At 39.9% G+C, this 22,989-nt stretch overlaps 2 protein-coding genes across 2 annotated transcripts; one reads left to right on the top strand and one right to left on the bottom strand.

Moving 5' to 3' along the window:
• Positions 1-863: 863 nt before the first annotated feature.
• Positions 864-3,718, bottom strand: Ubd (ubiquitin like modifier D). Its single transcript, XM_076857810.1, has 2 exons — positions 3,680-3,718; positions 864-1,744 (listed from the first exon to the last, which is right to left on the bottom strand). Exons 1-2 carry the CDS (start codon positions 3,701-3,703, stop codon positions 1,274-1,276), a joined length of 495 nt encoding a protein of 164 aa, XP_076713925.1. The 5' UTR covers positions 3,704-3,718; the 3' UTR covers positions 864-1,273.
• Positions 3,719-19,541: 15,823 nt separating this feature from the next.
• LOC143400811 (olfactory receptor 2H1) lies at positions 19,542-20,480 on the top strand. Its single transcript, XM_076857809.1, has one exon. It carries the CDS (start codon positions 19,542-19,544, stop codon positions 20,478-20,480), a length of 939 nt encoding a protein of 312 aa, XP_076713924.1.
• The last annotated feature ends 2,509 nt before the right edge of the window (positions 20,481-22,989 follow it).

Below are 22,989 nucleotides of genomic sequence, written 5' to 3'. Positions count from 1 at the left end.
TACCCATCCAGAAAAAGGACCATGGCCTTTCTTCTTGGGAAACCAGCCCAACCTAATGCAAACCCAGACAGGTGGCCAGTACCCACCACAGCGGTATGGCTCATAGGCTAGGAGCAACAGTCATAAATTTGGGGAATTATGCTGAATGAGATTAAACATGGAGAATCTCTCTTGAATGAGATGGTCTTCAACAAGTTTGAAAGAAAAGAAGGAACCCGAATTGATGGAGAAGAAAGCAGGCTTGTTTTGGGTTGTAAGAAAAACCTACAAGTGATCTGTAATGAAATATGAGAGAGAGAGAGAGACAATGAGGGGGCTGAAGTTGTAGCTCAGTGGTAGAGGGCTAGCCTAGTAGTGTGTAAGGCACAGGGTTTGATCCTCAACACCACGTAAAAATAAATAAATAAAATAAAGAATGAGATAGAGCAGTACATTAGAGATAGGAATGAAACCAAGTTCCCAAGAAAGGAGCAGAGTGATGAAGGGAACATTGGGGTAAAGACAGAAGCCAAGCCCTAGCCTCCTCCATCTAGAGCCGAATGCCCAACCTAGAACCTAAGGCCAGCAGAGCCAACACTGGTACACATCCCCCAACTTTCAGGAATCCCATTCCCTACAGAAGCATGTCTACCTGCAAGAAGCCACCCCTAGAGATACAAAATCTCGTAGATTCCCATGGAAACTATCTTTCCATTCCTGCTTCTAGAAATAAGAAGAATTTTGATTGGGCATGGGACATGGAGAAAAAGGAGCATGGTGCCAGATTTCATTTCATACCAAGAAACTTTAAATAAGAAAAGTGAAATTAGATTGAATTTCTAAATTACTTATTAATTGGATTGTAATCATGTTGAAGTAAAAAAGTTAATTCATAATAAGTGGAAATTTATTTTGGTTCACTGATTATTGAGTGATATTACAGATAAAGCACTAAGCTTGATATATAAACATTAAAAATCAGTAGAATTGTATCACAACCTAAGCTTAATATCTTATCCTACTGGAAAGGAAATGGGGATTTGGACAACATAAATTTCAAGTCAGCTTTGAATGCTATCTCTAAAATGAAAACATTATCTTCTATTCTTAGTAACAATCCTGCCATCAATTATGGTAGAATCATACCAATTATGGTAGGATTTACCTCCCACCCCCCAAACTTTCTCTATTCTCTCATTCTCATTAATTTTGGGAAATCATGAAAAATGTTGTTGCTGAGTAAGGGCTAAGAAAATAAACTCTACTCTGGGTAACCACCTCATCCCCAAGATAGTCAACCCCCAATACAAAAGCGTGTCAGAAAGAGTAAATTGCCCTCTCTGATGCTATAATCCGCCATGATCTTCCCATCTTCCAGTTTCTTTCCATTGCAAGTCACAATCTGGGTCTCAGGAGTCACACCAGACACAGTCTCAATCATCTTTTTCACCTGGGCTACTGAGCTGGACCTTCGCACCTGCAAGAGGTGCCTCTGCCCCTCATCTCTTGCCTCCACCACAAACAAAGGCAGCTCCTTGTCACTGGGCTTCACCACCTTCAGGGTGAGGTGAATGGTGTTCTCCTTGTCAATACCATAAAATGACAGTGGTTTCTGTGGCTCTAGGGTCTGGGAGCCCAGCAGAAGGACTTGGTCCTGAACAGGAATCTTGGTCTTCGACCTGATGTGTTCATTGATCTTTTTCACGCTATCTTTCAAGCTGGCAGGAAAGGTCATTAAGGGCCTTTCCTCAGAATGGACATTCACCTGGGCAAAGAAAACCACAAGACATTGCCTAAAATGACTGCCACTTTTTATAACCTCTTGCTCTCTCACCCTAATTGCTGTCCTATCCTTCTACTGTCTGTGTGGCTCTTCCAACTCTTCTCCAATTATCTGTATCCCTCCTCCCCTTGGAATTTCTCTTTTGGATTTCCCAGATTATAACACAAACATGAACTTTAGTCTCATTCCTTTTGAACATACCTCTTATCCATCTAAAAATGCAATGAATTATTTCCCACCTTATTTTACCTGCCTCACCTATCCAGTGGTCAAGTTTGTCAAGTGTCAAAGTTAACCATGCAAAGCTTCAAAAAGATGTACAAAAGATTCTGAAAATAACTCCCAAAGCAAATTTCTAAGACTTGGCAGCCTCATGGGAATATGGGCAATGCTTAACATAGAGAAGAGACACTATAGTGAAGAAATATGTGTAGCATCTAGGTTGATTTAGATATTTTTGTGTGACATATAGGAGTTGTTTTCTCAGGCTATACAGGGGTGATCTTCTCTATCTTTCATATTTTCCCTGTAATTATAGCAAGATTTAAGTACAGTGCTACCTTCTGTGAGTGAGATCCTGGTCTAATTTTAAAAGATCATATACCACAATTCAGTAGGTATATGTATAAAATACAAGAAATATAGATGAACAAATAACACTGAGCATAGTATCACTGTAATATGTAAGCTATTATAAAGCAATGGCATATTAAGAAAGAAACTAACAATACAGAGGTGCTTTATCCTTAGCACAGTGTTCTTTTAAATAGTCACAGAGGGTATATTCTGGCCTTGAGAATCATTTTTTTTTAAATACTTAGGATATGAAGCCAGAGCCTTAGGCTTTTTAGGCAAGTGTTCTACCAAGACCTCTGAAAAAAAAAATTATTGAAACCAAGTCTTGCTAAGCAGCCCAGGCTGGCATCCAACTTGAAATCAGGCACCTGAGCAACTGGGATCACTGATGTGGGTCACCACACCCAGCCTCTCTATATATTATTATTTAATGTCATATATTAGGTCATTAACAAAAAGGTAAATGAGTTTCCATCAACTCTCCTTAGGAAAAGAGGGAAAGTTAAGTTTAAGAACTCTGGAAAGATTTTAAAATCTCAACTCTTTCCATTCCTGACGAGCATAATCCTCCCTCCCTCAATTCCTACAAAGGTAGGAGAAAAGGCTGGATTAGGCAGATAGGAAACTTGGGACCTTTCAAGGTCAGGTTTTAGTGTAGCAAGGCTGAGAGACCACAGACAAAAATTAGGCCTCATCAAGGTCAGGCTCATTCCTATGTAAGAAGAAAAACTAATAGTGAGACAGCTATTGCCTAGTTGCCAGAACCCCTCCCCAAAACAGCACAGTAACCTGATTGGACCTAATGGCTCATGAGAGCTCATGGGCCCTGCGTGCCTTACCCAGAATTGGGCCAGGGACTAACTTCCTTAACCCTGTAGACTCATATAAGCCCCTAGACAACAGACACCTTTAGCAACCCTCTCTTGCAACACCACCCCCTTTGGGAGCTCTGCTTTCTTTCTTTCTTTCCTTTCTTTCTTTCTATTACTCTAACAAATCCTGTGACTTTGCTCACCCTTGTATTCATGGATTTCATTCTTTGAATTCAGGAGACAAAGAACTCATCCAATCAAGTTCCACAGTACACTACCAGTTCTCCCTAAGGGCAGCCAGTCCAAGTTCTGATTCAAAAGAGAACTCCAGAGCCATGTAACCAGATGACTGGCTTCTCTTCAGAGTACCTTCCTTCCCAGCAGCTATCAGCATCTGTTTCCACTCCTTCAGGATGCCTCCCAGTCACCTCACTTCCAGAGCACAGTCCCTCCTCTATTCCTTAGATGTTTCCTCAACTCTTGAAAGTAATTTTCCTTTCCCCAGTCTCTTTATCAAATCCCAACTTACAGAAAGTACTTCACAGGCAGCCATCTCTGCAATCAAGGGAACAGAAGGAGAGTGAGAAAAGGGACCGTGTGTCCAGCTTATATGTGAGTAGTTGAGTTGGAAATCCCCTGCTAGACTGCTGTATTGTCCATCATGGCTGTGCCCTTTGGTCTTGAATGTTCTCCTGAATTTTCTTTCACTTTTGCTGGAGTGGAGTTGATAAACAAAGAATACTCTCTGTTCAGGACTTTCTCCCCCGGGGCAGCCCATTTGCTCTGCTTGTTCTAAGCCATGGATGGCCCTTCAATGGTGAGAATTTTTTCCTTCCCCCATGCACTCTTTTTTTTTTTTTTTTTTTTTTTAAGAGAAAGAGAGAGAGAGAGAATTTTAATATTTATTTTTTAGTTATCAGCGGACACAACATCTTTGTTTGTATGTGGTGCTGAGAATCGAACCCAGGCCACACGCATGCCAGGCGAATGCGCTACCTCTTGATCACATCCCCAGTGCCCCCCATGCACTCTTGATTCTGCCTGTGACTATCTACTCTGCAGCCCTGGTCCTTCACTGTCTTCAATATCTGTTATATTGTTTACCCTCTCCTGCTGCTCTTAGGAACACTCCATCAATCACCGCCTTCCTGAGAGCAAGAGCACCCAGGTGGTGACAGTCATGGCTGATGTGGAGTGATGTGGCTGTGAATAGCCTGTTCACTCTAGCTGGGCAGGATGCCTATTCACTGTAGCTGGGGAGGATACATGAAATATACCTGGAAAGACACAGAAAAAATAATCCTGAAATGAGACATGAGTTCAAGTCCTGTGGGGGTGCCACATGATACATTACATCAGGCATGTCTCTCTCTCTCTCTCTCTCTCTCTCTCTCTCTCTCTCTCTCTCACCATGGGAATTAAACCCAGGGGAACTTGACCACTGAGCCACATCCCCAGCGCAATTTTGTATTTTAGTTAGAGACAGGGTCTCACTGAGTTGCTTAGCACCTTGCTAAATTACTAAGGCTAGCTTTGAACTTTCAATCCTCCTGCCTCCACCTCTCGAGCCACTGGAATTACAGGCATGCGCCACTATGCCTGGCTCATCTCTTTTAACTGATGGTTTTTTTGTCATAAAATGAGATGTTTGGCAGAGTTTTGAAAAATTGTGGTATATATGTGTAATACGAAATGTAATGCAAAAAAACCAAAGTACACATATGAAGACATGAATTGATGTGAACATACTTTATATACAAAGATATGAAAAATTGTGCTCTACATGTGTAATAAGAATTGTAATGCAAAAAAAAATAAAATATGAAAACTGGAAAAAAAACAAAATGAGATGTTTGGAGAGGATTCTTAAGTGTCTTATAGACTTAGAAAAACTTGCTAAAAACATTTATATACACACACACACACACACACACACACATATATATGTATATGTGTGTATATATATATATGTGTGTGTATATATATGTGTGTGTGTGTGTGTGTGTGTGTATATATATATATATATATATTTTTTTTTTTTTTTAAAGGGTCTTGCTAAGTTTTCCAAGCTTGTGATCCTTTTGCTTCAGCCTCCCCAGTTACTGAAAGTCACTGGGATGGCAGGTGTGTGCCACTGTGTCTGATTTACAAAGAATTTGGGATTCTGGGTCTTAAGTTCTCTCACACACTTTCCACAAACCAAATACACCATGTCAGAACAATCTTAAACCAACAAATAATTGCTGACTTCCACCTTCCACATACCAAAACGGTCCACATACACACTTATACCACAGTGCCTTTATTTCTCCACCTCTATTCCTGGAAGCTCCTTAGAACTGAGAGCTCAGAGATATCTAAAGGCACTGCAAACTCCCTTATTCTTCAGATTTGGATTGAGACCAAAGGAGCATGCATGAAATATGTAGCTTCAGGAAATTAACTCTATCACTCCCTCCTTCTGACATTCCAAATGTATCACTGCCTTTTCGCAAACTCTCAGGACATTGCCATGGAGCCAACAGTTTTTAAAAATTTATTAAAAGTGCTTTGATTTTTCAAAGTAAGAAGCCTATAAAAATTCCAATGTATCATCTTTGGTTTTTGTGTTTGTAGTGGCTACCTATTGTACCTTCACTAAATGATAGATCTTAAATGATCTAATTTTATTCTGGGGGGAAGGGGCTCCATCCCAGAGAACTTGGATTTACAGAAGTGCCCATAGAGAGTAAGGAAATCCAACAGTTCATTCCAATACCTAAAAAGCCTAATATAAATCACATCTTTCTTGTGAAGCTCTTATTATAATATTAAATAGTTAATAAAAGTAGAAAAACTATTACTTAAGTGTTTTTATGTATTTTTTTGGAGTGTATTTACTTTTTTCCCCCAGTTCTGAGAATGGAACCCAGAACCTCATGCACAATAAACAAGCACCATCGCACTGAACTACATCCCCAACACTTGGACAACTGTTTTAAGCACATAGGATAAGTATGAGGGGAAGAATGCTGATGAAATATATCAGAAACCACTGGACCCTGCAGTTCTCATTTTAGATCTCACTTCAGGTCCATGTTATCCTGTGATTAAAAATCAAGGTGCTGACCTTTGGCTGCCCTGCATTCACTGTCCAATAGGATTTGGACATTCTGAAACGTCCCCAGTTTCCAGGCAAAAAATGTCAACTCAGGTTCAGTGCAAATGGGAAACAGAAAGCCATGCAGTACGGTAGGGATGGAGAAAGGGCCTGGAAGAAAAGAAAGGAAAAGGCATTTTCTGCCCCCAAAATGAACCATGCCAGGTGTTTGACCAATTGACTCTGCGGCTGAATACTGAATAAAGTAAAGCTTGCTGAAAGAAGAAGAAGAAGGAGAAGGAGAAGAAGAAGAAGAAGAAGGGAAAAGCTACACAAACCCAGACTTGAGTAAACTTCTTTTACTTTTACACCTTCATGTCTTTGCTGGAAGTCAACAGGGAGAGGGAGAGTAGGTGGTAAAGCTGCTGCAAATCAGATCATTCTCTCCTCATACCCTTTTATTCTCTGGCCTTCTTGCCTCAGTTCCAGACTGTATCTTGGTGCCCACAAGTGCAATATCAGAGGCAGCAGGAACACTGGCCAGAGGCACCAGGAGGATTCATTCCAGGGCTCCATTTCTGGGGATGACATTTCCTAAGAATGATATTGTTCTCCTACTGCCACCAGATCTATGCTCATGGCTCCAACAGGAGCTGCAGATTTCTACATAGCTGCATCCATTCATGGTTCCTTGAATTCCCTGCACATCTTTGAACACACTAAGTCCTCTGACATCCTCAGCCAGTGAGCATGCCTTCCCCCCAAGTCTATCTTCACACCATCAAAGTATGTGAACCCACAGTGTAAGCAGCATCTCCTTCGGGAAATCTTTTCTACTCCTTTCTAATTTGGGGTTATGTGACCCTCTTCTGTCCTCCCATACTTCCTACAAAAAACTTTTAGGGCACATTTTCCAAGCAGCAGGAACATGCTTGTCTGAAGGGAGTAGGAATCTGGAGGGTCTTGATTGTGTTTTAGTGAACTTCTATCCTCAGCTCTGTTCTAGTGCTGAGGCATCAATAGTAGACCAGGGGAAGAGGCTAGGCTACAATAACACTCACTCTCCCAAAAATATTCAGAGTTAAATTGGTTGGAAAATAGGTTTTCTTCAAAGCCAGCTAGCTTTAAAGGAAGGTAGAAGAGACTTATTTCAAAAGGTCCATCTCTGAAATCTTTAAAGGAGAGTAAAGCTTTTAAAGAAGCAGCAGCAGGGAAGTGAGACCAAGGGCAGGACATGTACCTGTGCAGATTTAGCTTGTGTTAGACTCACCTGGGGAGGGGACAATCTCCATTCTCAGCTTCTTCAGGGGAACAGACCCTGAGCTTCCATTCTTAGGTCATGGTAAAGAAGTTGCTCTTAATTTCAGAGAAGCCCCAAATTCAGTCTGTTTTAGTGCTGTCTGGCACAGGAAATAATATTTATTGAATCCATGATGAATTAATAAATGAATAAGTAAGTGAATAATGTTTAGTGAGTACTTATGTTTCAGGAACTTCATAAGACTCTTAAATGTAGTATCTTTGCTGATAAACAAGTCACCAACTCACCCACAGTCATATGAATGAGTAACAGCTGGTCAGCAAGAGTTCAAATGCATACCTTTATTTTTATAGTCCTGCTCTTCTTACATGTTTTGTTGTTTCCAATAAAGGAAAAGGGCAGAGAATAATCCCCACTGGAGTTGGGGATTTCCCACAGCAGGATGGGAGGTTACTGTGAGGACAAGCCTGGGATACTCCCAGCAAAAACAAATTAAGGGGATTCCCTTTCCTAAGAGGATCTGGATTATAAGAAACAGTGCCCTTTTGTGGAATAGAAACAACACATCTGTACTTTGATCCCTCTCTCTTCTCCTGCCTTCCTATGTGGAGTCCCCACCCTGCTCAGGACAGGGGAAAGTTTGTGCCAGATACTCTGGCACCTTTTTGCTGACCATAAGCAGGATTTCCTCTTGGGACCTCCTCCTAGGTTCTTTTCTCAAGGTCAGTCTCATTTGTTTTTCCTCTGTCACAATAAATCCTTTCTGGAGAAAAAAAAAAAAATCATTTGCCTCTAATCTGAAAAACTAGCCAAGGTGAAAGATCATGTTGAAGAGGCTTTGCCAGATTGTAGCAAAGCAGACTCCCTATGAAATAGAGAGCCCTTCTGAAATTAGGGGCAACTTCCTCATATTCAGTGTACGACTGAAGAATTTTTCCTCCCCAACTCCAAGGACACACCAAGGAAGCTGAGAATAGAAATTTACTCCTTTTGACACACTGACACGTTCCCTGCCCAGCACAGTCTAACTAAATCTACACATGTATTTTTCTTGCCTTTTGTCCCACTTTGTCTCCTCTAATAAAAGCTTTTCCAGCTCTTCAGGTTTGTCAAGATGCAAATTTGTAACATAAAAGTTTCCTCTATCTTCCTTTAAAGCTGGCTTTAAATAAAACCTAATTTTTTTGCCAATTTATGGAATACAATGAGCACACCTACCCCAGCCTCCACCACAGTAATAATTCTGGGCAATAACAGTAAATATGTCTCAGATACCTACAAAGTTCCCCACTTGGCCCTCCTGATGAACCAGTCACTACCCCCATGGATGCCTCCTTAGAGCACAGGTGTTTTTTTGTTTTTTCCTGTTTTGGTAAAAGGGACTGAACCCAGGAGTGCTTAAACACTAAACCACATCCCCAGTCATTTTGCATTTTTAAAATTTTGAAACAGGGTCTTTCTAAATTACTGAAGCTGGCCTCAAACTTTCCATCCTGCTGTCTCAGCCTCTGAAGCCACTGAAATTGCAGGCATAAGCCACTGAGGTTGCAGGCATAACCTACCATGGTCTCTTTTTAATGCCCATGAAAGAGTTTCTAAGACCACTTTGAAATACAGAAATTTGTTTCAGAAATGCCAACCAAACTCAATATAAAAGTTACTGAGCCAGGCATGGTGGCAAACACCTGTAAAATCCCTGCAACTCTGTAATCCCAGGGACTCAAGAGGCTGGGGCAGAAGGATTGCAAGTTCAAGGACAGTCTCAGCAATTTAGTGAGACCCTGTCTCAAAATAAAAAGTAAAAATGGCTGGGCAGGTAACTCAGTGGTACAGCACTCCTAGTTAGACAGTTGTGTTCTTTGTCTCATGAATTGGAGGAATGAAATACACAGACCCAAGGGTGAGAACAAAGTAACAGGATTTATTCAAGTAATAGAAAGTAGACCTACCAAAGAGGGACGCCAACAGGTGTCTGTTGTCTAGGGGTTTTTAAGGCAGAGCTGATGGCCCAGCACAGGTGATTGGTGAGGTGAGGGACGCTAAAATGAACCAATCAAGCTCGTCAAACTCTGAGATTAATAAACCATCAGAAGTGCATAATTTCAATCCCTTAGTTACATAATGAAGAGTACAGTTTATTTGACACATCTTTTAGGGAGTGGAAGAATTTTGGGTAGGAGTCTACTTTGTGGTTGGCCAATGCTAGGGGTAAGGTAAGGGTAACTAAGGAAGAGTTGCTGTGGTTGAAACTGTAAGGAACAGAAACAGGTATTCTAACTCAAAAGAAGTTGTTGTGGCTAAAGCTGACAAGGAGTAGCAAGTCACAAATGTCCTATAGACTTGATGCTTCCTTTCAGGTTTGCATGATTTCTCCCCTCCCCCAATTTCCTACTCCAGTGCCCTTATCCTGACAGCCTATGGGAGATCTATCCCTGCCTCACTGGGCTCAATCCTCAGCACAAAAAAAAGGAAAAAAGAAAAAAAAAACCACAAACTTATATATTGTCTTTGGAAAAAAAAATAGTCCATCTTCAAAGGAAGTCTGTTTGGACATACCTATCAAATTAAAAATGCACATGCCAAACCAAAACAACCCAAATGCTCAGGGAAATAGGTAACTAAATTATAGAATATCATCAACTGCCATTAATCCATCTGATTGGGCCTTCAAGCAATAATATGGATGAATGTGAAAAATGCTAGGAATGAATGCGTGAAAGAAAGCAAGAACAGGAACACCACATTCTTATAAACCTCAAAACTAAGCAAAACTAAACAGAGAGACAAAGAGAAACTACTTTGAAATTCAGGGTAGGTTCACTTTTTAGCAGAAATGAAGCCCAATTTAAATGCTCATATAAATTTTTTGAAGGAGATTTTTAAGAAGAAATAAAACCCCTGGGATCCCAGTGATATTATTCATCTTGCCATATTCAGAGTCTAAGCTCATATGATTAATTAGGTTAGCTATGAGTACATAAAACAATGTATTACTTAAAGACATAACACATATCCACTTTATTAAAGGTAATATTATTGTTCAAAACAAATGTTTTAAAGGGAAATAAACACAAGCAAAATCTGAACAATATAGTATTTAGAACCACATATGTATGTGATAAAACTGTTATACAAATGTAAAAGCCAGGAGTGTTCTTTATACTATTATACTTTAGAGTTTCACATCATTTGTGTTATTAAAGTTTGTGATAAAAATATAATTTTAAATTTTTATATACATATCGTTCAACCCAGAAGAACCACTTCTAGGAATTGAGCCTATTGATTTCCTCATATACATATGAAATAAACTATATACAAGGATATTTTTGTTGTATTTATAATCAAAAGATAGGAAAAAAAATCAATAGAGAAAAAATAAAAATTTCAGTTCATTCAGTGGAATTAACTGGAAAAATAAAGTTGCAAGGTGTATAATACTGTTATTTAGAAAAGAAGAAAATATACATTTATGCTGAAATATGGATACAATATCTCTGGAGGGGGTATTGCCTCTGGGAAGGGAAACTGAGTTGCCTGTGTGCCAGAACCAGAGAGAGTCTTATATTTCTTGTCTTAGTGTTCACTTTCTTTTTTTTAAATCTTTGTAACCTGTACATGTTTCACCTACTCAGACACATGGCTTACAGTATGGGAAGGGGTAGGTACTCTTCTACACTGGTTGGCCCAGGGCAGAGCTGGCTATAGATGCACCAATGAGAACTAGCTTCAGTGCTCACCACCAGTTGTCAGGCCAATGACCATGAAAAGTCAGTGGCTGTAGAAGGCTAACTATTTTGTTTCTGTGCCTCTCCTACTTCCAAATAAGTACATTCCACTAATATTTTACATACCAAAAAACTTGGGGAGATGAATAATCTATCCCATCATTTTCTATGAATGCAAATGAATCTAAAATGAGCTAAAGGCCAAACCTAATCCACCTGCCCCATAAAAAGGTAATTCTGGGCCAATTCCTGAGCCTGGTCTGATAGTAATATGTTAAAATTGTCTAAGCCAACAAAATAACTGGGATGGCTAATGCCATGGAATTGTGGGTGCAGGATGGTATAGGGTGTCTAACTGGATTTGCCTAGGAGGAGGGCAGAAAAAATGAACAAGTTTGTGAGAAATAAAAAGTCCTCTATTTCAGAATAGAGTAGTTAGCTTTAAATGTAGAATGAAAATGTTAACATCTAGGGTGCTGGGTTTGTTGTCTCTGTTCAGGAAAAAAAAAAAAAATAGAGATAGCAAGCAAGCAGCAGGTTTCTTGCAAAAGCAACAGAGACACAGAGATAGACTTTTCCAAAGGTGCCCCAGAGCTGGAAATCTGGTGGGTGAGTTTTTGGTCTTTTTTTTTTTTTTTTTAATCTCTGGAATTTCCTCCTTTCCTTATTCCTTCCCTGTCCATGCCCTCCTCACTATTATTGATTGGTGCACCCTCTGTCTGCAGGTCTGTCTAACCATGAGTGCTTATGTCAAGCAGGAAGTTGACCTCATCAGAAGACCCTCTCTGTGCTCCCTGGTTCTCACCTGCCCCCTAGCCTCCTCACTGGCTATCTTGTACTGACTGGCTAAGCCCTTCTGTATCTCACTAAATTGGGACATAAGAAAGAAAGGCAACTGGCAGATTGGAGAGCAGAATGAAAAGTTACAAACAATAATACCGAAGGGTAAAGATTCACAGTCCTTTGACAAATGAGGTGAGAAGGAAGGGGACTTCAAACACCTGAGCCTGACTTGACCAACAGAGATAAACTGACAAAAGGCACTCGAACCAAGGGGACTTTCCCACCACAAAAGAACTGAGGGAAGTGGGGACAACTAAAGGTATATTTCTTTAAATAAACCAATAGAAGACAGTAAAATCTAGGCAATGTTTGGGAAGACTGTACACTCCATAGTCCTCAACCAATGAGGAACTGAGGGAGGAATGTTGGGGATAAAAAGGCTAGTTGTTCCAAATCTGTGTGTCCCTGACCACCAGGCACCCAATCTTGCAAGATCATCATTAAAGTAAAGGCTCACTTTTTGTTGAAATTTATTTCTCAGGCAATTGTTTGGATTTGGACAGGCAGACGTGTCTCACAGTCATGACAAAAAGTAGGAAAAATATCTACATCATATGATTGTTGAGATGGTTAAATGAAACTTCTATGTAGTTAGGTTATTTGCAATATTTATAGTGTATTTAAAGTAAAATGTGGCAACAGTTGCATAAAGGACGAGAAGAACTACAAATGGAACTAAGATTTTTACATTCAATATTAAGGATATTCTGTCATGATAGATTAAGAATGCATATTGGGGCTGAGGTTGTGGCTCAGTGGTAGAGTGCCGGGTTTCTGTTCTCGCGACTAACCACACAAGAGACACAAATACCTTTTTCTTTGGGGTCGCTGTGACGGCTCCTCTGATCTTAAGGGTCCGCAGAGAGAGAGAGAGAGAGAGAGAGAGAGAGAGAGAGCGTGAGAGCGAGAGTGAGAGCACATGCTCACCCCTTTTATTGAGGAGAAGCTATTCAAATGAGGCAAGGGGTCAGGTTTCAGGGGGCTGAGTATCTTCATGATGTCCACTGTCAGCAGGTTGACTGACACCTGGGTAGGCCACATCCAAGGACACCATAAGAGAAGGGGACACACACAAGGCACTTCCATGGAAGATTCTATCCTAAACAGGGCAAGGGGTTATATTACAAAGGAACGGGTGAGCATAGCTTCACCCATGGGGCTATAGCAAGACATACCCATGCACGAGACACCAACCCTCACATCCAAGAAGGGTGTCACATTTCTGTGACTGAGAGCCTCAGCACCCAACCGGGGAGTGAAACTCAGTCACGTGTAAGGTTGGCCTCCCACAATAGAGCGCTTGCCTAGCATATGTGAGGCACTGGGTTCGATTCTAAGCACCTCATATAAATAAATAAAATAAAGGTCCATTGACAACAAAAAAAATATTTTTAAAAAATGCATATTATAGAGCTGGGGATATAGCTCAGTTGGTAGAATGCTTGCTTCTCATGCACAAGGCCCTGGGTTCAATCCCCAGCACCACAAAAAAAAATAAATAAAAATAAAAAAAATAATAAGAAGAAGAATGCACTATAGCCAAATGAATAATACCTCGTATTTTAAATATAGAGACACACTTTAAGTACAAATACATTAATAGGTCAAAATTAAAGAGATGGAGGGAACTTTCAGATATATTAGATTCGAGAAGACAGAAAATCCTTCCTCCCTCCAAAAAAGTAGACAATCAGGCAATTCTGTCAAGATTGTTAAGATTGTCAAAAATAACCATTTGGGGGCTCTAGAAATTAATCAAAGCAAACACTAAACTGAGAATCATTTATTCAGGAAACTCTGTTAGAATATCAAGAATTATGGAAATCAGTGACTCTCTGACCAGGACAACTTCCATATATTCTGATTCAGTTGGTGGTATTTTTGCAGGTCAGGGCTAGCCATGAAAACCTACAATTTCACTGTTAAAGAAGGCTGATTTATTTGGAGCAAAGATGGAAACTCATCTTCGGGGTTAAGGTCAGTAAAAGTAGCAAAGTGAGCAGCAGTGTTGAAATTTCTGCAAGCCTGACATTACAGGTCCAGTGTTAGTTTCAAGAAGGTGGATAGTAATGGGGAGATACTGGGAATGAGATAGCAGAAGAATTTGATAAAATCTCCACAATTGCTGCTTGGCTGGGAAAATACAGGCCAGTGCAGAAGAGACTTGAGAGGACTCAGCACAAAGTAAAAAGCTAAGGCAGACATAAGGCTCTCCCTGTCTGAATCTGCTGTCAGCACAAACACGAATCCTTCTGCAGTGGATGGAAGCCTTCTGAACTCAAAGTATTTGAGAAAAAATTTTACCAGTCATTAACCTACTATGAAGTTATACAAGCCCAAGGGAAACTGCTGGACTCAAAGATTAAAAACAAAGTTTCTAAAATGAAGTAGAGATCAAGCTGCAAATGATGGAAGATAAATCTCACAGATTAGGTCCAAGCCAGTTAATGATTTTCTTTGTGTCGGGGTTCAACAGAGCCTGACCTGACCAACAGACTTCAACAGAATCTCCACAAAAGAGGATAAGTATGCCTAATGAAGAGATGCTCAACACTTGAATCATCAGGGAACTATAAATTAAAACTATAGTAAGAATAGTGAGTCTAAAGGTTTAACATACAGTATGATAACTGTAGTTGATAATATTGTATTATATTTTAGAATTAGCTAAGAGTAGATGTTAGCAATCTTATTAAATGCAAAAAAAGTAACCATGTGAGTTGATGTGTTTTGAATATAATCATATATATATATGTGACTACATATATATGAATATAATAATATACCAATCATATATATTTGAATATAATCATGTATATGCTTATATGACTATATTCATATATACATATATACATATCAGGGTATACAACTTAAATTCACACAATAAAATCTTTTTAATTAAAATATTTTAAATAATGAAACATCACACTCACTAGAATGGCTAACACATGACCCAGATATTCCAGTCTTTTTCCAAAAAGAAATGAGAATATATATTCACAAATTACTTGTATATGAAAATTCATAGCAGATTTATTCATAACAGCATATATTGGAAACCACCCAACCATCTTCTGCTGCATAACAAATTCTCTCCAAAATTTAGTGGCTTCAAACAATATAATTTTGTTGTCTCACAATGTCAGCTGGTTTCTGGGGAGATGACCTCACAGTTTCTATGCAAGTCACAATGGTACTTATGACCTAGTCTTGGATGTCACGCTCCATCATTTCCGCCACATTCTGTTTGTTAAAGTGAGTCACCAGGTACAGTTCACATTCAAAGGGACGAGAAGAAGGAATATCAGAAAATTGGGGAATTTAAAACTTCAAACTCAAGTATCCAACAACAGGAGAATGAATGAAAAAATTGTGATATAATTAACCAACAGAATACCTCTCAGGAATAAAAACAAATGGTATGGACTAATGATTCACAAAGTAACATGGATGAATGTTGACAATGTTGTGCAGAGTGTAAGAAATCAAACACAGAGGAGCATATATATATTGAATGGATCTTTCTGTGACATTCTAGGAGGATAAAAACAACCTAAAGTGACACAAATCAAAGCTGTGGTTGCCAAGAGCACAGATGGACAGAATTATTGTAAATTGGTATAAAGAATTTTCTGGAGTAATGCAAATGTTCTACATCTTCACTAGGGTGGTGGTTGTCTGTATATATACAATTGTCAAATCTCAGTAAACTGAACATTAAAATACGCAAATTTTATTATGTAAACTATATCTGTGTTATGTAAGAAGAGAAAGGAAATAAACCAACTCAGGAGGTACTGAATGAATGTACATTAGAGGCATGAGAGAAAAAACTGGAAACAGAGAGGGACACTCAGAAGGTGGGTAAGGAGACAATGGTGCCCTTGTACTCCCCAGTGGCAGAGCAACAGAGGGAGTGGCCTTTTAATTAGCCAAGGGAGCATCTCACTGGCACATTTCCTCTGAATCTTCTTCTCCCTTCTCAGTCATCATTAGTGCCAGGGACTAATTAATTGGCTGTGGGCAGTGGGGCCCCTCATCTTGGCAGAATTGCTGAGCTGTTTCTCCCCAGGGCATGGGAGTCCTGGGATCCCTCCCTTCACAAGCTCACCATGCCTTCCTTTCCACCTCCAGTCCCAGTAGAAGAGAAGTTAGCTACTGGGTTTGAGGGAAGGGGCTTGTCATCAAAGAGCTCCACAGTAAAGAGCTGCCTCTGGCTGGCACTTGGGCTGAGGGGCGGGGGGCACATGGTTAGTGTGCAGCCTCTTCAGCCCCACAGGGACTCAGCCCAGCTCTGGTGCTACCTAGCTACACTTTCCAGAACAAGATATTTCTGTGTGTGCCTTCACTCCTTTATCTGAAATGGAGGATAATAATAGAAGCAGTGAACATAAAGTGCCCAGGGAAATAAACACTAGCAATCATTACTCTTCCCCAAAATCTAAGCTCTACTCAATTTCAAGGGTGTGATATTCCTGCAAAGTTTGCTTTTATTTCTCATTGTGAGAATCAAGTGGAGGCGCCAACCAGTCCAGAAACCACCTCGTTGTACCAGGAAGTTCTCACAGGAAGTTGATGAGATTGTTTTTAATCACAAGTAAGTTTCAAGTTTATTCTCCTACAGCCCATCAGATGGTACATGTACTCAATAGTGTTGGTATTAAACAGAATCTAGGATCCTTAATGGCTGGGTAACTTTCAGCAAGTTACTTCACCCCTCTGAGACTGTTTCTTGTGTGAAGGAGGGATGATAATGTTAGTTAGCTTTCAGGGTTGTGAAAACCAAAAATTCTAGAAAATCATTCAGCACAGTGTCTGGTATTCAGGAAGCACTTAACAAATAGTAACTGTTAAAATAATAGGAGGTCATCATTATGGGATTATAGAGCAGAATTCATACCTCATTACCTTGCAGCACATAGTTCATGGCTGACTCTCTGGTAACCAATAAGGGAATGAATGAATGCACATGTGTGTGAAATTAACAAGAAAAGTAGTGCTTGCTTTATATTAGTGCCAGAAAGAAGGATCATGTAGAAATAAGAAATAACTAAGTCAAAGGAAGATACAAATTGAAGAGATTCTGAAAAAGTATAAAGTGAGACAAGTTGTCAAGAGAGCAAGAATGTGAAAAATGATTAAGTTCAATGATTAGTAAAATGGATAGGCAGTTGCTGAGATAGAAAAGATAAGGCCCTGTGAAGTTTAAAAGGAATAACTAAACAAAACTAATGACTAAAAGTAATGGGAGCAGTGTTTCCATCTCTAGAGGGAAAAAAAAGGGATGTTATCAGTGCCTAGAAAACTCCTGAGGTTCTGGTAACATTTGTTGTGTTCTTAAATTGGTTCAGGGGTGGGGGGAATACTGAGACACCATGTGTCCATTTTATTATTTCATACAATCCATAGGTATGTGTTAGATGCACTTTAGTTTATAGTTTTTTATTGTTGTTGTTTTGGTACTGAGGATTGAACCTAAGGGGGCTAAACCACTGAGCCACATCCCCAACCCTTTAAATATTTTGTCTTGAGATAGGCTCTCACTAATTACTTAGGGCCTCTCTAAGTTGCTAAGGCTGGCTTTGAACTCATGATCCTCCTGCCTCAACCTCCAGAGCTGCTGGGATTACAAGGGTGCGCCACTGTGCCCATTGGATAATTGCTTTTTAAAAAGGGATACAAATCTTATCTGAGAGGGGAAGAGCAATGATGAAGGAAGGAAAATAGAAGACCAGAAAAAGGAGATCTGCACAAAAATGGAAATTAAAGGTGTCTTTTAACACAGAATGGATACCCCAGGGTGGGGAGGTGAGCATGCCATGCCACAAACTCCCAGGGCACTTTCACCAGACCTCTCTTCCCTCAATGGTCTTCCTAAGATTGTCTGTGCTCAGAAGACCCTCAGCTCCTGCCTCGTAATTGCCAGGGAGGCTGCCATCCCACCCCTGTCTTTGAGCTTACCATCTATGTCCCACATGGCAAAAATTTATGTCCTCTTCTCCCAAAAGCTTTCCTGGACACATACACCCAGATACCTCTTTCACTATGAAGACATTTGCCTTCAGTTCTGGAAGTCAACAGTTTTCATGATTCCCCAGTGTTTACTAAGTACATGAGGCCACATTCCTACAGCCTCTCAGTTTCTCATGGTGATTGCTGAATGCATAAAACTGTCCTTTAAGGCTCAATGTCTCTATGACTAAGGAAAGGCTACTACAGAAGCCATGGTTAGGCATACAGGATATAGACTGAATTCTCCAAGAAAAATTTTTCTATAAAGATCATTATTGAGGGCTGGGGATATGGCTCAAGTGGTAGCGCGCTCGCCTGGCATGCGTGCGGCCCGGGTTCGATCCTCAGCACCACATACAAACAAAGATGTTGGGTCCGCCGAAAACTAAAAAAATAAATATTAAAAAAATTCTCTCTCTCCCCCTCTCTCTCTCTCTCACGCTCTTTAAAAAAAATCATTATTGGTAAAATTATGGAAATAATCTACATACTAAATATTAGTTTTCATCATTGTTGGATTTTCTAAATTTAGTAACTGTTCTTTTTACAAAGAAGAATATTTCTTTTCTTAGAAATGTGAATTAGTAAGCAGGCATTATATGTTACCCACTCCATAGCTCATAATAAATATAAATATATATACAAATAAAAAATGGAATGATAAAAATTGACAAATATTAATAAGTTATTAATATAGGTAAAGGATATTCAGAAGGTTTTTAGAGTATTCTTGGAAATTTTTTTTAACTTTGAGTTTTTATATGAAAATGTTTTCAATTCCAAATAGTGAAAATAAGGTAGCATTAAAATTCCAATTTCTACGTAAATATTTCAATAGTAACTTAGTTTATTTTGCTACTGATATAATCTTATATGAAATGGAAAAATATATATATAAATGTGTTTATATGTGTTTGTGTGTGTGTGTGTGTGTGTGTGTGTGTATACTCTGCCTCTAATTAGTTCTCCCACAAACAAGAGTAAAATAGATAAAATGTAAATGGTTCTGAAAAATTTATAACCCCAAATAGAAAATAATATCGAATAGATATGTTTCATAGAGAAATTCTAACAAAAGATTTCTTTGCTAATTTTTCTTTTTCTAACATAATGGAATACTCAGAGAACTATGGTAGTATTCAGGACAAAATGGATATTTAATGTGTTATTGTTCAAGGGTAGTTAATTAAACCATATTTCATTTCAACTTTCTTTGCCCTCAACCAGAAAGCCAGAGGCACCCGTGTGAGGTTCCATCCATTTTCCAGAACTTTCCTGGTTTTTCACTGCCACTAAACAACATTTGGCCATAGGGAGCAAGAAAAGGGAAAGCAACACTGGGTGGTGGTGTGCCTGGAAGAGCAGCGGAGGGAGAGGAAGTTCCACAGGGCAAGAATGAAAAGCACTTCACATTAACATCACTTTGGGCTGACAGGCTCAGTGCTTCGGTTCTGAGTAACAACAAGCCATGGTCAACCAAAGCTCCCCAGTGGGATTCCTCCTTCTGGGCTTCTCTGAACACCCAGGGCTGGAAAGGATTCTCTTTGTGGTTGTCTTAACTTCCTACCTCCTCACCCTGGTGGGTAACACACTCATCATCCTGCTGTCGGTGCTGGACCCCAGGCTCCACTCTCCAATGTACTTCTTCCTCTCCAACCTCTCCTTCTTGGACCTCTGCTTCACCACAAGTTGTGTCCCCCAGATGCTGGTCAACCTCTGGGGCCCCAAGAAGACCATCAGCTTCCTGGGCTGCTTCATCCAGCTGTTCATTTTCATGTCCCTGGGGACCACTGAATGCATCCTTCTGACAGTGATGGCCTTTGATCGCTATGTGGCTGTCTGCCAGCCCCTCCATTATGCCACCATCATTCATCCCCGCCTGTGCTGGCAGCTGGCAGCTGTGGCCTGGGTTTTGGGTCTGGCCCAATCCATAGTCCAGACACCACCCACTCTCCTCCTGCCCTTCTGTCCCCACCGGCAGATAGATGACTTTTTGTGTGAAGTTCCTTCTTTGATTAGACTATCCTGTGGAGACACCACCTACAATGAAATCCAGTTAGTTGTGTCCAGTTTCTTCATCCTGGTTGTTCCTCTCAGCCTTGTTCTTGTCTCTTATGGTGCCATTGCCCGGGCAGTACTGAGAATTAACTCTGCCCAAGCATGGAAAAGAGCTTTAGGGACCTGCTCCTCCCATCTCATGGTTGTCACTATCTTCTACAGCTCAGTCATTGCTGTCTACCTCCAGCCCAAAAATCCTTATGCCCAAAAGAGGGGCAAGTTCTTTGGCCTCTTCTATGCAGTGGGCACTCCTTCACTTAACCCACTCATATACACCCTGAGGAACAAGGAGGTAAAGAGGGCATTCAGGAGGTTACTGGGGAAAGATGGGGAATCCAGGGAGAACTAAGGGAAAACTGTTTGATATATTCCTAATCAAGAAGAGTTTATTCATGATTTGTAAAAATGTTGAGCTCCCCAGGCCACACAACTGAGCCTCTATAGTGTGTCAGCATGATTATGTGGTATTTAAGAGAGAGAGACATTCTGTTAAGATATCCATTCATCTATTGAAGGACATCTAGGTTGGTTTCACAGTTTAGCTATTGTGGAATGTGCTGCTATAAAAATTGATGTGGCTGTGTCCCTATAGTATGCTATTTTTAAGTCTTTTGGATATAGTCTGAAGAGAGAGGTAGCTGGGTCAAATGGTGTTTCCATTCCCAGTTTTCCAAGAAATTTCCATACTGTGTTCCATATTGGCTTCACCAATTTGCAGTCCCACCAGCTGTGTATGAGTGTACCTTTTTCCTCACATCCTCACCAACACTTACTGTTGTGTATCTTCATAAGAGCTGCCATTCTGACTGGAGTGAGATGAAATCTTAGAGTGGTTTTGATTTGCATTTCTCTAATTGCTAGTGATGATGAACATTTTTAAAATATATTTGTTGATTGATTGTATATCATCTTCTGAGAAGTGTCTGTTCAGGTCCTTGGCCCATTTATTGATTGGATTATTTGGTTTTTCGGTGCTTAGCTTTTTGCTTCTTTATATACCCTAGAGATTAGCGCTCTACCTGATGTGTGAGGGATAAAGATTTGCTCCCAACATGTAGGCTCTCTATTCACCTCACAGATTGTTTCTTTTGCTAAGAAGAAACTTTTTAGTTTGAGTTCACCCCATTTATTGGTTCTTGATTTTAATTCTTGTACCACAGGAGTCTTATTAAGGAAGTTGGGGCCTAATCCCACATGATGGAGATTAGGGCCTACATTTTCTTCTATTAGACACAGGGTCTCTGGTTTTTTTCCTAATCCTTGATCCATTTTGAGTTGAGTTTTGTGCATGGTAGGGGTTTGATTTCATTTTGTTGCATATATACACAATGAAATATTACTCAGCAATAAAAGAGAATAAAATCATGGCATTTGCGGGTAAATGGATGGAGTTAGAGAAGGTAATGCTAAGTGAAGTTAGCCAATCCCAAAAAACCAAATGCCTAATGTTTTCTCTGATATAAGGAGGCTGATTCATAGTGGGATAGGAAAAGGGAGCATGGTAGGAATAAGTGAACCCTAGATAGGACAGAGGGGTTGGAAGGGAAGGGAGGGGCCATGGGGTTATAAATGATGGTGGAATGTGAATGATTATTATTATCCAAAGTACAGTTATGAAAATACAAATTGATGTGAATATACTTTGTATACAACCAGAGAGATGAAAAATTGTGCTCTACATGTGTAATAAGAATTATAATGCATTCTGCTGTCATATATAAATTTAAAAATAAAGAAAGAAAAGATATCACTGTTATGGCACACAACTGTAATCCCAGCAACTCAGGAGTCTGCAGCGGAGGATAGCAAGATTGATGCCAGCCTCAGTAACTTCACAAAACCCCATTTCAAAATAAAACATAAAAAAGGTCTGGTGATGTTTCTCAGTGATTAAGCACCCCTGGGTGCAATTCCCATTACTAAAAAATGAAAACAGAAAAAAAGATAAATATCTCCATAAAACATGTTAAATTCAAGCATTATCATTTCTGTCAATATTTCCTCTCTTCTCCATCCTGTCTTTACTGCCCTCACTTCGATAGATTTCCTAACCCTGTGGTGCCCATTTCTGGCTGTATCATCTCTCTTCATTTATCATGTCAGTGTAGGAGAACCTGTCCATCATTGCATTTCAGAGCTTTGCACCTATCTACATGGGCCATGCAAGCAAAGGCCTGAGCCACAGTTACTCTGACACTTGAAAGGATGCCTACTGATCCTCACAGATTATGGGAGGATTGTTAGGACTTGCCTCAAGACCATCTCTCATTCTCTTCCTTATACCCTCAGAGGCATGTCACATTATTGCCTCCCAAGTTATGATGAAGCATGAGGTATCCTGCTCTATATTATTAAGATCAGGTGCAGAATTTCATGAGGTTTAGCTGTAGTCTAGACTTGTTTCCTCATCAATGGGGTATCCCACAAAAGTGTTGCAGCCACCTGGACACTTTGGTTTCAATGCCCTTTTTGGTGTGTGGAACAAGGACCTAGGGAGCTGGTACCTTTGGATTTTCCTCCTTTTCGTTTGTATGTAAATAACAAACTGTCTAATTTTAAAGTGGTTCCTGATATCTTTATTGGTCAAATCAATCAGGTGTTAGCCTTCATTGTATGGGAGTGTCTAACAGTCATCAACAACACTCTATCCTTATTTCTGGTTCCTACCATGTTGTCTTAGTCTTATTTGCTCTGCTATAACAAAATATTACAAACTTGATAGCATATAAACAACAGAAATTAATTTCTTAAAGTTCTAGAGGCTGTGATGTTCAAGATTAAGGTCACTGATACCAGTTATGAGGGGTTTTCCTTCAGGAACTAATCACCACTCAAAGACTCCACGTGCTGCATAATGA

Source organism: Callospermophilus lateralis, chromosome 6 (assembly GCF_048772815.1).
Source record: "Callospermophilus lateralis isolate mCalLat2 chromosome 6, mCalLat2.hap1, whole genome shotgun sequence".
Lineage (NCBI taxonomy): Eukaryota > Metazoa > Chordata > Mammalia > Rodentia > Sciuridae > Callospermophilus > Callospermophilus lateralis.
The sequence above is the reverse complement of the archived record's forward strand: the minus strand, read 5'-3'. Positions and strand labels throughout refer to the sequence as shown.

Excerpts from the sequence above, each read along its gene's own strand:
- Ubd (XM_076857810.1), bottom strand. The coding sequence starts at position 3,703 with ATGGCTGCCTGTGAAGTACTTTCT. Across the intron at positions 1,745-3,679 it reads CTGCCTGTGAAGTACTTTCT|GTGAATGTCCATTCTGAGGA; the intron begins GTAAGTTGGGAT and ends TTCTTTGCCCAG.
- LOC143400811 (XM_076857809.1), top strand. The coding sequence starts at position 19,542 with ATGGTCAACCAAAGCTCCCCAGTGGGATTCCTCCTTCTGGGCTTCTCT.